Source organism: Vulpes lagopus, chromosome 7 (assembly GCF_018345385.1).
Source record: "Vulpes lagopus strain Blue_001 chromosome 7, ASM1834538v1, whole genome shotgun sequence".
Lineage (NCBI taxonomy): Eukaryota > Metazoa > Chordata > Mammalia > Carnivora > Canidae > Vulpes > Vulpes lagopus.
Window position 1 is genome coordinate 68,401,153 of NC_054830.1, and position 13,517 is coordinate 68,414,669.

At 45.7% G+C, this 13,517-nt stretch overlaps 1 protein-coding gene across 7 annotated transcripts in view; it reads left to right on the forward strand.

Annotated features, from left to right (window-relative positions):
• The window catches only part of EPB41L4B (erythrocyte membrane protein band 4.1 like 4B), a 129,353-nt gene that overhangs the window by 40,636 nt on the left and 75,200 nt on the right, over positions 1–13,517 (forward strand). For all 7 annotated transcript variants that reach the window (XM_041762623.1, XM_041762628.1, XM_041762625.1 and 4 more), the window contains exons 3-6: positions 6,694–6,736; positions 7,610–7,688; positions 9,631–9,675; positions 11,508–11,560. In XM_041762623.1, coding sequence (XP_041618557.1) covers positions 6,694–6,736; positions 7,610–7,688; positions 9,631–9,675; positions 11,508–11,560 — 220 coding nt within the window. The remainder of the gene's footprint in view (positions 1–6,693; positions 6,737–7,609; positions 7,689–9,630; positions 9,676–11,507; positions 11,561–13,517) is intronic.

The window sequence follows — 13,517 nt, forward strand, 5'->3', positions numbered from 1 at the left end:
GGTATAATAGATGGGGGCCAGGAAGGGGACGGTCCACTGGGCCAATGGCTTATTGCCATGTGAGGCTCCTGCAAGAAATGACATCCCCACCCTGCCCAGGCATGCAAATCAGAGGGCTGGCAGTGGCGGGGCTCTTGGCACAGCTCTCTGCATACCCAGCTTACGTCTCCCTTCAAAGAGCCAAGCCTGGTTACCATAGTGCGCTGCCCAGCCCTGAAGCAAGGTCAAAGTCTATTGGCATTGCCTATTTTTAGCAGTTGGGGCTGGGGCCCCCTGTTTCCCTTTTCCATATCAAGGCAGGCAGGAGCCCATTCTGTAGATCTCACCTTTGCGTAGCTCAAAGCAGGGGCAATGGTTCTATTTTTATAGAGGAAAGCTTTCTTCTGAGAGAGGAAGCTCTGGCCTACACCCACCTGGCTTTCTTACAGACCGGTCAGATAGCTGCTGTTTCTCGAGTCCCCACTCTGATGAGCTCTGAGCCACACATCAACCTGAAAACTTTCCATAACCTTTATTTAACCTTCATCATCTGGAAAACGAGCCAGAGAGCAGGCCCATTTTACAGCTGACAGAGCTGAGCCTCACTAGGAGCCCTGTAAAGGTTCAGGTGAGGAGTGGAGGCAGGATTCAGAACCTGGTCTCCTTCCAAAGGGCAGCCCTTTCCACTGGGCTCCACTGGTACCCTGACCCATGGTAGCATCTCAGCCACGCACGTCCGTAAGCACGTGCCCGCAGAAAGAACACGTCCAGGCGGCAACCACTCAGCACACTGTGCCTCGGCGCTTCCTCGCTGTCAGTCTCTGGTGCAGAAGCAAGCAGGACACTGTTCCCACCTGCCTCATTCTGCTGGGGGAGACAGACCATCCCCGTGGAATCCAGGGGATGGTCTGACTTCACTCTGGGAGCGTGGAGGAGGACTGCCTGAGGATCAGTGATGAGCTGAGCAAGATGTCAGATGGGAGAGGAGTGGCAAGCTGGGGCAGGGGTCATAACAACCCCCCCGCCGCCCCCGCCCAAGCTGGATCCCCCCTTCAGGTCCTGGGGGGGCCAGAGTTCTGGAGGACAGGTGCAGCCCTAGTTAATCCCTTCCAGAGCCCCTCCCAGTGTGAAAAGGGAGCATTTTTGGGTGGTACGCTTTGCAGCAAGGGATCCAGGAAAGGTGATTTTGGCCTTCGCCTCTAGACTTGTGGGATGTTTTTCCTCTGGTCTGTGCAGCCTAGAATCAGGTGGATGGGTAATAAGAGGCCCAGCACGGCGAGGTGAGGTTGACAGGGAATCGGTGGCTGCCCGAGGGGGTCAGTGGGCACTGAAGGGGCATTTTCGGCTTCACTCTGACGATCACTTGGAATGCCCTCACATATGCCCCTTGCATGGACCCTACTGAGCCTTTCTACTGTCTCAGATGCAGCTGGAGGGAAGTGCTATTGGCAAGTGCATTACTGTGAGAGACCGGAAACCCTTCCTTGGCCCCTGAGTTGATTGTTCAGTGTGTTAGGGCACAGCCCAGTGCTCACATGAGCAAACGGTGTCAGGGGCCTCACGCCCATGGCCACACCCCAGGTGGGTGGCAGAGCTTGGACTCGAACTCTGATCTCTTGCCTCCTTCGATTTTTGTACAAAGGAGTGTGAAACATTCACAGGCCTCCCAGCAGCCTGTCGCTGAAGGCTGGGAGAGTGAGGGTTTCCTGCCCATTTGCAAATATCAATGCTGGATGGAGAGCTATTGATAAAAGGGTCTTTGCAGTTGATTCAGATGAATCCCCAAGAAAGTCTTGAGTAGCTGGTGTAAGTGAGGTGGTTACAGGGGCCTCATCATGGATGAGAAGGAGAGGTCCGTCCTTAGGTGGGGAAGTGCTTGGAGCTAGTGTGTGGTGTGGAGATCCAGGGCCCTGGATGTTGACACCACCAGATTTCTTTTTCTTTTCTTTTTTTTTTTTTTAAGATTTTATTTATTTATTCATGAGAGTCACAGAGAGAGAGAGAGGCAGAGACACAGGCAGAGGGAGAAGCAGCTCCCTGCAGGGAGCCCGATGTGGGACTCGATCCCAGATCCCGGGATCATGCCCTGAGCCAAAGACAGACGCTCAACCACTGAGCCACCCAGGCATCCCGACACAGCCTCATTTCTGACCCTGCCTCTAGCACTGTGATTCCTGGGCCTCTGAGCCCTCGGCACAGCTGCCTTCATCTGCTCTGAGCCCTGAGTGAGCGATAGGTGTGACGCAGTCCAGCGTGGATTTCTGCCGACACCCCCGAGCAAAAAAATCTGGCGCTGTCTACCTGTGGGTAGCCTCAGATCCCATAGGTGAAGGCCTAGTCCTACAAAACTGCCCCCTCCCACCTATCCCCACTCCACACTTCAGATGCCAGTTGTAAGTCCAGTCGCCTGTGCTTTCGCAGTGTAGATAGGAAGTCCCCCACGACCCCCTCTCGAGTTGAGTTAATTTTCTAGAACAGATCATAGTACTCAGAAACATTTTACTCACTCGATTGCCAGTCTGTTATAAAAAGAGGTAACTCAGGAGCAGCCTGACGGAAGAGATGACTCGAGCAACGTGTAGGGCACACTGGGTAGGACAGAGTTTCCACGCCTTCCCTGCATGTCCCACTCTCCACATCTCTGTTCGGAAGCTCTCCGAATCCTCCCTTTAAATTTTTACAGAGTCTTTGTCACAAAGGCATGATGGATTAAATTATTGGGCATTAGTGATTGGTCCAGCCTCCAGGTCCTGGGCCCCTCCCCCTCTCCAGAGGTCAGACTCAGGTTTAACCCTTGGTCAGTGGTTAGTTCCCCTAGCAACCAGCCCCCATCCTCAGGTGCTTTCTGAACGTCCCCTCGTTAACAGAGACTCAGGTGTGGTTAGAAGGGATTTGTTACCAATGTCAGGACACCTTGATTGCTCTTGTGGCGTACAAAATTCCAAGGGTTTTAAGATCTCTGTGCCAGAAACTAAGGCCACATATATATATTTCTTATTATAAATCATATCACACCAGTAAGCTCCAAAAGTGTCCTTTCCCTTCTTTCTCTTTTCATCCTTTGGATATGATTTTTCTCTTCAGATTTCCTTCCAGCTCTAATTTAAACATGAACTAGACACTCTGTAAGCTAAGAAAATCTACAGGTTATTGGGAAGCGAGCTACGAGTTCCACCCCTCCGACTTGATGGTGAGGACGTAGGGGTCGTTCTGGCAGGTTTTAGACCCTTTCCAACCCCTGAGCTTCTCTTGGCCGTTGTGGTTCAAGTGCTTCTGTATAGATCTGAGACAGCTCAGTTCTACAGCCAGCCGTGTGCATGTCATAGTCCATTGACCTACTGTCGGAACAGATGGGCTTTGCCAAATCGTCTCCCATCTTGATTTATGGCAGGGGTTTTGCTAGATGGACTGGATAAGAAATTCAGATCAGAAACCACCTTTCTAACACCTGTTAGAGGGTTTGAGTTAAACGGCATGCCCTTTGAACTTAGACGTGCACTCATTTATCTCCAGTGACTGGTTTAATGGCCCCTTAAGAGGGCTGGAGCTATTGGCCTTGGCCTTTGCCGACAGGCAGCGTGGCTATATTTAGCCGGGATGCAGGTGAACATCTGAGGCAGGTCCCGCTGCTGCTAAATGTAGGCCTCCAGGCCCAGTCAGTGTAGGATATGATTTACCAAAGGCCACGTTGAGCCAGAGTGCTCGGGTATTCATCATGAGGTGGTCTTGTGGGATAAAATATGAGTAATCAGAGTCTGGTCAGCTCCTGCAGCTAAGAAGAAAGTCGGGTCATTTTACACTGGTTGGATACAAGATAGGTTTTATCATCTCTTGTTTTAGGATTATGGCTGGATTTCTTATCGCCTCTGATGCAGGCATGCAAACCTGATCTGAACCCTGTAGGGCCAGGGAGCTTTTAAAATGAAACTGTTTCCGATGACGTTCCCAGCTTACTGAGCCCCAGACTTTTCACAAGCCTCCATCCTGGCACATCCTGCTTTGAGCTGCGCCCTGTGGCTGGGCACGAGGGGTGGAGGCCCTGGGCAGGAAGCTCCTTAAGCAGCGTGGCCAGAGGGGAAAGCAGTCTGCTGTCCGGGAGGAGCACTGGCCGTGAACTGTCAACGCCAGCCATAAACCCTGAAATTGCTTGAGATTTTAGAAAGCCTAGACAGCGATGTTCAGAAGGGGTCATGGGCATGTCAAGATCCCCAAGATCAGTAGGATATATTCCTGGGTAAGAGGAGGATGTGGGAAAACTAAAGCACTAAATATTTAATGGGCTCTCAGGGAGCCTTTAAAAAACCACTAATGCTCTGAGATTCTGTTTAATGGATCTTGGGTGGGACCTGGGTAATCGTGACTGCAGTGCACAGCCAGGGTTGAAAACCACCGGCAAGGGAACAACACAGGTCACACTTGGATCGAGACCGTAGTCGGACAGCGGAGAGAGGGGAACAGTGGGCTTGACGTGTTCTACTCCAGATATAAGGGGACCCGAAGCAAAGAAATGGGACCAGCCCCTTTGAGCTCTGAGCATCTGGGGGCTGATGAGATTAGAAGGCTGGCTGCCCCGAGAACTTTCTTTGCATGGCGATAGTAAATTCATTTCAAAGTGAGGGCAGGGAGTTTAGTCATAGCCATGAGCCTGATACTTTGGCAGGATAGTAAATAAACTTTTATTGTGTCCGTATCTGTCCTCCTCTCGGGGGCTAAGGTCCGAGGTTTTCTGCTTGGCTGAGGGCAGTGGTGGTAGCGTATTCCGATGGGGCAAGTTGATCCTCAGAACCGGCCTGGTAGGCAAACAACCGAATGCGTAATGGAAGGGACAGCCTGGCCCAGCCCCTGGAAACAGTATTCTCATTAAAAGTAAAAGATTAAAAAAAAAAAAAAAAAAAAAAGGAGATCCCTGGGTGGCGCAGCGGTTTGGCGCCTGCCTTTGGCCCAGGGCGCGATCCTGGAGACCCGGGATCGAATCCCACATCGGGCTCCCGGTGCATGGAGCCTGCTTCTCCCTCCGCCTGTGTCTCTGCCTCTCTCTCTCTCTCTGTGACTATCATTAAAAAAAAAAAAAAAAAAAAGTAAAAGATCATGCAGAAAAGTAAAAAATAAAAAAATAAATGGCACTCACAGCCCCACATCTGAAACGAACATCCATAAATCCTTCCGGACGTAATCTTGATAGAAAAATAATAATTTTAGATAAACAGGATCTTGGGTCGTTTTTTGTTTTTTGTTTTCTTTTCATCAAGCGTTGAGCTGCGGGTCTCTTGCCACATCGGTAAATAGGCCCACATCAGTTTTAAAGGCTGAATAGTATTTCATCATATGGATGAGCCATTTTTTAAAAATCCTTCTCTGTTGTTGATGGACATTTAGGTCATTTCCAATTCATAGCTATTACCAGTGAGATAAAGCATCCTGCGCTTGTGCCTTTGAGATACACGTCCTGCTGGGCTGATCTTCCTTTATTGCGTGATTGCTGAGCCGGAGGGTGGAGATGACAGAAGCCCACGTTCTCCCGTCGCGCTGCTCACAGCTTATTGTGTTATAAGTCACCTGTTATTTGCTTTTGTGTTTCCTTATTCCCCTCCTCCCACACAGTCACAATGGGCTCTTTGGTGAGGGGTAAGAGTACACCACACTAATTTAGTCCCACCCTTTCTCATTATTAGAGTGTGCAGAGTTGCGATTGCTTCTGGAAGTGTGTCGGCAGTCAGCAGAGGGGTCTCTGATTCCGAGCAGCTAGCGAGGAACCCATTCTGGCTGTGTCGTTCCAAACGTTACCCCAACGGGGACGTTTCAGTGTGTACCCAGTTGGCGTAAAGTGGTTGGAGAAGTTCCCTTTACTCCCTTTAAAAAAAAATGATATGGATCATTTTATTTCTCACGGATCTAATACGGGCCTGCTGGGGGCCGTGCCCTGTGCCTGGCATAGGACACGAGAATGATTAGAGCGCACCGTCCCTGCCCTCCAGGGTTTGGGATCGCTGGCAGGGGCTCACAGTGCAACGGTCCTAAATGCTGTTTGCCATGGAAGTTGAACCGCTGATGCTCATCAGGACGGTCGTGTCAACCACTTGGACATTACAGAGGGACCTGCATCAGAGGGAGATGGTTTTGTGATTTCCTGGGGGTGGATTGGGACCCAAGTATTTTTTCTGATGAAAACGACAGGGAGTTGAAATGTCCTCGTTGACCAGAGCAAAATTCTCTCCAGCAAATCCCCTGCCTGTCTTCCCGTCTTCCTTGAGAAAAGAATAAAGAGGTTTGGGTTTTATCATTTTCACTTTTACAGCGACAGAGCTTCAAGACCCATGCGTGGTCAGAGATCCCTGCAGCGTGGCTTGTAGTCTTTACTAGGCTGATGGTGACTTTGGGATAGATAGTTGAAGAAGATTGAGGGCAACTAGAGGGTCTTCTCACAGATCAATTAGTTAAAAGGTTTTGAGTTCTTTTAGGTACCTCTTTGAAACGTTTACTCTCCCAAGAAAAAATGTATTTATTGTGCATAAGCGTAGTTTTTTGTTTTGTTTTGTTTTATTTTTTAAATACCATCCCAAGCAGTTTGCTGATCCTGGTCTGAAAGCCTCGATCTGGTCCAATCCCTGGTTTTATGGGTGGAATGACTAAGGTTTACAGAGGAGGGTAAATGTGGGTTGTATCTACTAGCTGATGAACTATACCTAAAGAAACTTTTTCTTTCTTTTCTTTCAGCACTGGCTGGATCATTCCAAACCCATAAAAAAGCAGATGAAAAGTAAGTAAGCAGAATTTAGCTTACTCACTTATTTCTTTTATCAGAGAATTAAAAAAACTCCTTTGCCAGGGTTTTGAGGTATTATGTTATCCTCAGGACTTGAGAGGGCTTTAAAATAGATTCAGTTTTAAGTGGATGATTTTTCATTTCTTCAGGCTGGCCAAATGTGAGAGTTTAAAATATGGATAAGAGTTTTTGGGTGGGTATTAAAAAAAACAGACTACACTCTCATTTGAAATCAGGCACCCTTGCCAGTGAGAACTGATTAATATGCTATTCAGAAGCATGATTTTACACCTATTACATTCATTTGCTAATGAGTTAGAACAGTAGACTCAGAGAACGGGAAAGCAGGAGTTCTGACAATCTGGTCCAGCTCTCGGATTTTACAGGTGTGGTAAGCACATTTCTTCAAGGTTGTGCATGCGTGGGTAATTTCAAAACATATATAACACTTTACGGTGTCCTTACTGTATTTTTAGATTACAGAACACTTGCTGTTTATGCGTCACTTTACTTTAGCCCACTTCGTATTTTGTAAAAAGTTAGTATCTGTTTGGAATATCTTGGCAATTGGGTGAAAGTAAAATGTCAGCTCTTAGTAATTCATGTAGACGGTTAGAGTTTTTATTCCAGAATGAGTTACTCGCTACTGCATCTTCGTCAACATGAAAGCACATTTTAGTTTTCCAAACTCAAGGATTGAAAAGGACTCACTAGCTTTAGAAGCCCCATCGTGCCCTCCCCAGTGTAACAGTGAATGTGTGACTAGATTTAACACATTTTTTTTTTCCTTTTGTCCATTCTGTGATCTTCAAACTGGGGGAAAAAAAAAAAAAAAACCTCTTCATCCTTCCATCTCCATATGTTTAGTCGGACCTGCTTATGCTTTGCACTTTCGAGTTAAATATTATTCTTCAGAACCGAACAACCTTCGCGAAGAGTTTACAAGGTAGGTCAAAATGTGGAACAAGATCCCCCACCCCGTGCCCCCGGGAGCACTTACCTTATAACTCATGGGTCCTCTGAGTTGTGGGGCGGCATCCTCTTCCATGTGCCGACTTTATATTCTGAGCAAGAGTTATTAGTACTTTGCCTGTGCTTATCTCTGTATTCTGTTGGAAATCTACCCTTTGCTCCATCTGACCTTTTTCTTAGTGAATCGCAATTAAAAGATTTATTTTCTCGCCACATTTCTATCTCACTGGGCTGTGGGTCAGTTGGTTAGTCTTTCTGTGGCACTTCATTTTTGTCGAGGTACAAGAAGGGAAGGCAGGTATTGGAAGAGCATTTCTTAGTCCCAAATTGCCATCTTAATATTTTTTTTAAGGGGCTGCACTGTGTTCCCTTGATTGCTACCATATCAAAGTTGTTGGAGTCCCTTCATGTTGTCTTGCAGCCCCACTGGATTTCTTTTGAAGTGTGCCCGCCTATGCCTGTCTCTTAGACTTCAGAAACAGTGTTGAAGCAAAAGAGACTTTAAAAACATTTTAACTATGGAATTTCCCTCCGGCTGCCCTTCTGTCAGTGAGCTTCTCTACCCAGCCTTCCGCTGCTTTTTGCTTCCCTAGAACCTCCTTGTCATTTACCTGATAGACAGTAGTGGTGACATGTCAGCCCGTGGTGGTGGCCAGTAGCCTGGAGATGAGCACCTAAGGAGCACTTTAAAGACTGCTTATCACCATTCTCTGCGCTGAAGAGGTCCACTGACCTTGGGTAGTTAGGTTTTCCTGTAGAAATTGGAGGTTCTGGCCATATCAGCACTTGTGTTCTCTCTGATGTGAGTACTCAGCTCAGTGGTGGCTAAGCAGCTGTCGGAAGCAGGAACATTCTGGAATGTACTAGAGCCTTCAGCTCCCCCATCCTTTGATTTCTGGGTCACACACATTCTCCTATATCCATCCCGACAGAGAGTGACTGTCTGCATTGTTTACAAAGTTTAAACAATTATTCTAGAGTTCCACCTCCGAGTCCCTTATGAAACATGCTGCTTCTAGCCATCATCAAAGCCAGTGATTCTTAACCAGGGTTGTGTGAATCAGAAACACCTAGGAAGCTTTTGAACAAATCAGATTCCTGGGGGCCACTCTTGCATATAAGGCTGATTCCCTAGGTATGGAGCAGAGCGTGGGTAGCTTTGGCTTTTACAAAGCACTATAAGTGGTTCTGATGCCCACATCCTCCTGGTTAAAAAAAAAAAAAAAAAAAAAAAACAGTTAAGCCAAGACACTTAATCTTTTTTCTTTTTTTTACTTAAGTGAACGCCACTTGTGCTATTTGCTGCTTTCCTCTCCCCATTTCTCATTACCCCACAACCCGCTGCAGCCCAGTTCTGGGACTTTTTTTTGGTGGCGGGGTGTGCGTGTGCGTGCGCATGCATGCGTACACATGTTTGTTTTTAAAAGACAGAGTCTGCAGTTAACCTGCATCAGGAAAAAAGCCTCAAGCAGTTGCTAAGTACAGTTAGCTGTAAACGTTCTGATACAAGCAGCTGCACCCTTCCCGGAATCTGCTGGTGGGACTGGCTGAGGGCCAAGCCCAGTGGCCTCGCCCTGTCCGTTTGACTGGACGCACCGCATGCCCGTGTGTGAGCTCCCTTCTCAAGCACCAGCCGTGCTGCAGAGGCCGTCATTGAACTGTGCAGTGTCTCATGTTCCATCTTCCAAGTATCTTGCAAATTCTATACCTGCGCTCACCTGCCTAAGCTAGGTTCTGGGATGCCTTCCTGGAGACTCAGGAGGAGATGCTTCCTCCAAAGTTCTCATTTGATTTGGACTCCTTTTTACAATGCAGAATTCTGGGCTATGTGCGGGGCGGGATCTGTGATGGGAAGTTGGGGATTGGGAGCGGCTGGGAAAGAGTACCCTCTGTTGACTTTTGTGTATGTTCGTCAGGTACCTGTTTGTTTTACAACTCAGGCATGACATTCTTTCAGGAAAGTAAGTATGTTTTTGTTCTAACTCTTAACCCAGGATAGATCATAGTATATTTCTAAATCACTGTTGTTGTTGTTGTTGTTTTAACTCTTCTACCCTTGTTCCCTTTTCAAAATTCAAAAAAAGTACACCAGGCATTGTAAAGTGAGTCTAATACTTGTATCACTGTCATCATCATTTTATTTTTAAATGATTACTATATGGCTTGAAGCATTTCCAAGAGCATTAATATCTTAAGTGATGTGTATTTGGGAATAATTCTCTCCTTAATCACATCACTGCCCCATTCATAATGGCTTTTGTCGTATTTGCGAGCAAGATACGTTATTAGTATGTATACACTTACAAGCATTTGGGTAGTCAGAAGTCTCATTCATCACCATCTGCATTTAAGCAACGAAAGAGGTTATGTTCTGATTCTGATAGGGGGTTTAGACATCTCATCTCATTTCCTTTTCCCCTCTTAAAAAATGATTTTTCAATACTAGGCCTCTGGCGACAATGATTGCTGAGCACAAGAAGCATTGGCACTGATGTGGTTGGTCTCGCCTGCAGTATTTATTTTAAAGATGTGAAATTTCAGCGGTCATAGCTTTTATAGTTGTGTCACTTTTCCACATACACATTGACCATTTTCTATTCCATGGAAAACGAAGACTATACTGAATCTAAAAAGCGATCCCTGATGTTGACAAGAGCACATCTTGATTTTGAATATAAGCAGAAGGAAATCTGAAAAGTGATTTCCGATTTTGCAGACCCTGCACAGAACAACGTGCTATTAGAAACCCTAGTGCAGCATATACCATAGAACAAGTAGATTGTACAGTGTATACATTTGCCTTATTCAGCTACGCAATACAAATCTTTGGTGTGTGTATTATGAGTGTGTGTGTATTTTTATCTCTCTCTCTCTCTCTCTCTCTCTGCATACTGTGCTCCTCATCCTGAAGGCCTCTTAACTCTAGTAACTGTCTTCAGTTTGGAAAAATATTAATGGCGACATCTTGCATTTGTACAGTACTTTGCAGTTTATGTGCGCTTCAGCCTCATTTACTGTACTTCAAAGCGGAATGGTGTTCTGGTCTCCTTCCCTCTGGATGACCTTGAGCAAGACACCTGAACACTCAGTTCCTCGTCTCTAAATTGGGGGATGGATGGGGGAGCCCTGGCCACACCCGTCTTAGAGGTGTATGAACTCCGCGCATTGAGCACACTCAGTAGTACATGTGAAAGGCTTTGGAAACTATGAAGTGCTATACCAATGTATGTCATTATTATTTTTCTAAGTCAATTTGTAATTCTAAGTGTGAATGAGATCAGTGATTTGAGGTTTGTAATACACCTCTGTGGCTCTGCCTCCGTTATACTTATTAGAACGCTTGAGTGTATCCAGCTGTCCTGGCAGTGTTAGATATTGTGTCTGTCTGTTTATTTTTAACACTATGACCTGGTTTCAAGAAAGATTTAAGGCAGCTTGAAAAGGCGCATGTACTGTATCAAGTAAGTTCCAAAATCACAAGGCAAAGGGAAGGCTTTTCAGTCTATTTCCCAAACCTCCCCATTCTTGCCAAATTCAGTGAAATTGCCCACAGGGTGGATAGAAACTATACCTGGTTGGGTTGTTTTGCTAGATGGTGAGCCTGACTTTGGGAAATAGGTAGTGGAAGTCAGCTTGTTTGCATTTTTTAATGTGGACGGCAAAAATAGAAGCCACTGGGAAAAATCATTATCTAAATATCACTACCTTTTGAAAAATGACTTTAATGATATTTTGTATGGTTTATGAGTATTAAAGTTCATATACAGAATTAATTTCCTCTCTTTTTTTCAAGATTGAAATGCCCCTATGAAACGGCTGTGGAATTAGCTGCTCTCTGTCTACAAGGTACATTATTCTTTAGTGGTAATTAGCATTTTCATGTTATGCTCTTGTTTCAACACTTGATTATCCTGTGTACCAGGCTCAGTTCTCCTCTTTGGGGGTATAAATGAATACAGTACGGTCTCCATCTCTCAAGTTGCTAATGGTCCCGTGAGGACATGGCAAAACCACATACAGGGTACAGTGTAGTTCCCCCCAGGAAGACCTGCAGGAGGCTTGGAAGGCAAAGGCCCTTCGGGGGGATGAAAATGAACAAAGGAATCAAGACACAAAGTAGAAAAGTATAGAGAGGTACCAGCAATGGAGTGGTGTTGGAGGGTGGAAGTTCGGAAACCTGGATAAGTGGACAACCTTGAACCTTGTTTAAAGAGCATGACCTTCATGCTGGTCAGCAGTAGGCCTTTGAGGGCTCTTAAGAGGAAGGCAGGCCTGGGGAGGTGTGCATTTGGAAAGGTCACACTGGCTCTGATGGGGAGAAGGGACTGGAGCAAGACCAGGGTGAGGGGTGCGGTGAGAAGGTTTTGCTGTAATAAAAGGAAATTGACTGGGGCAGAGGGGTACACACCCACACACACACATCCCCAGAAAACCAACATTGGTGGTACAAGAGAAGGACCTGGTCATTAGATCAGTATTGAGAAGGGGAGTCAGGGAAGGTCATAGATGGATTCCAGTGGTGTGTGATGGGAACAGTGAATGGTTAGGAGAGTTGGCTCCAATGGAGGAGATACCTGTGTAGGGCCTCTTGGCTGACAGATGCCAGTGGGACCTTCAGTAGCTTCTTGAGTTTGCACATCTGGCTTCTTGAGTTTGCACACCAGAGAGGTCAAGCCAGAGCATTAACAGGGAGTCCTCTGCTTGCAGGTGGGAGTTAGATGGTGATTTGCCTGCATGAGTGTCAACCTTGACTTGACTCTTCCATATTATGCACTGGTGGATTTTAGTTTAAAATGCACAAGAAACACTTGCTAGAGTCTCCAGCATTAATTAAGAGGATACTAACATGTAACTGCACATAAGGAATTTTATCAGCACATCAGAGAGACATATGTTGTAGATTTGTTTACCAGCATGTTCATCGGCTTCTATGGGATAATGAATTATGATGTATTCATTCATAATTACTAATTAATTTTGAACATCACATTAAGATTTGGCTTCCAGTTTTTGTATTTGCCAATTTTTAAAAGTGGATCTAAGTCTTCAAATCATAAAATCAGTACACATTTATTATAGAATATCAGGACAGCCGCACAGTAGACAAGTAGAAGGAAGGAAGGAACCCATCATCCTGCCATCCATAGACAATCAAGAGTTTCTGTGAGTTGGGTACAGTTTTTAAAATGTAATTCTGATCAGTTATATACAATTTTTTATGATTTTCTACTTGGTATTTTTAGTACATGTATTTTGTCATAAAGATGATTTTTAATGACTGGAGGATATTCCCCTTACCTGACATTTCTATTCCTCAGTCACTTTTTAATTCTTGTTCTCTAATGGGGGCTCGCATGTAGTAGGTGCTCAGTTAAGTATAGAATGAATCAAATGAAGTTGGAGAGGCCCTTCAAAGACTTTGGTTGGGGACGCCTGGGTGGCTCAGCAGTTGAGCATCTGCCTTTGGCTCAGGTCATGATCCCGGGTTCCCGGGATAGAGTCCTGCATCGGGCTCCCCACAGGGAGCCTGCTTCTCCCTCTGCCTGTGTCTCTGCCTCTCTGTGTGTGTGTGTCTCTCATGAATAAATAAATATATAAAATCTTTTTTAAAAACATAGACTTAAAAAAAAAATAAAAATAAAAATAAAAACATAGACTTTAGTTGAAGGAGGAGCCTGCCCATGAGGTCTGAGAGCACAGGTGGTAGAGGTGACAATATGGTCATCTGTAAATGTCTGTGCCAGATACAATGCTAAGTGCTTCACGTCCACATTTTCATGACACAACAGTCCTTATGGTAAGT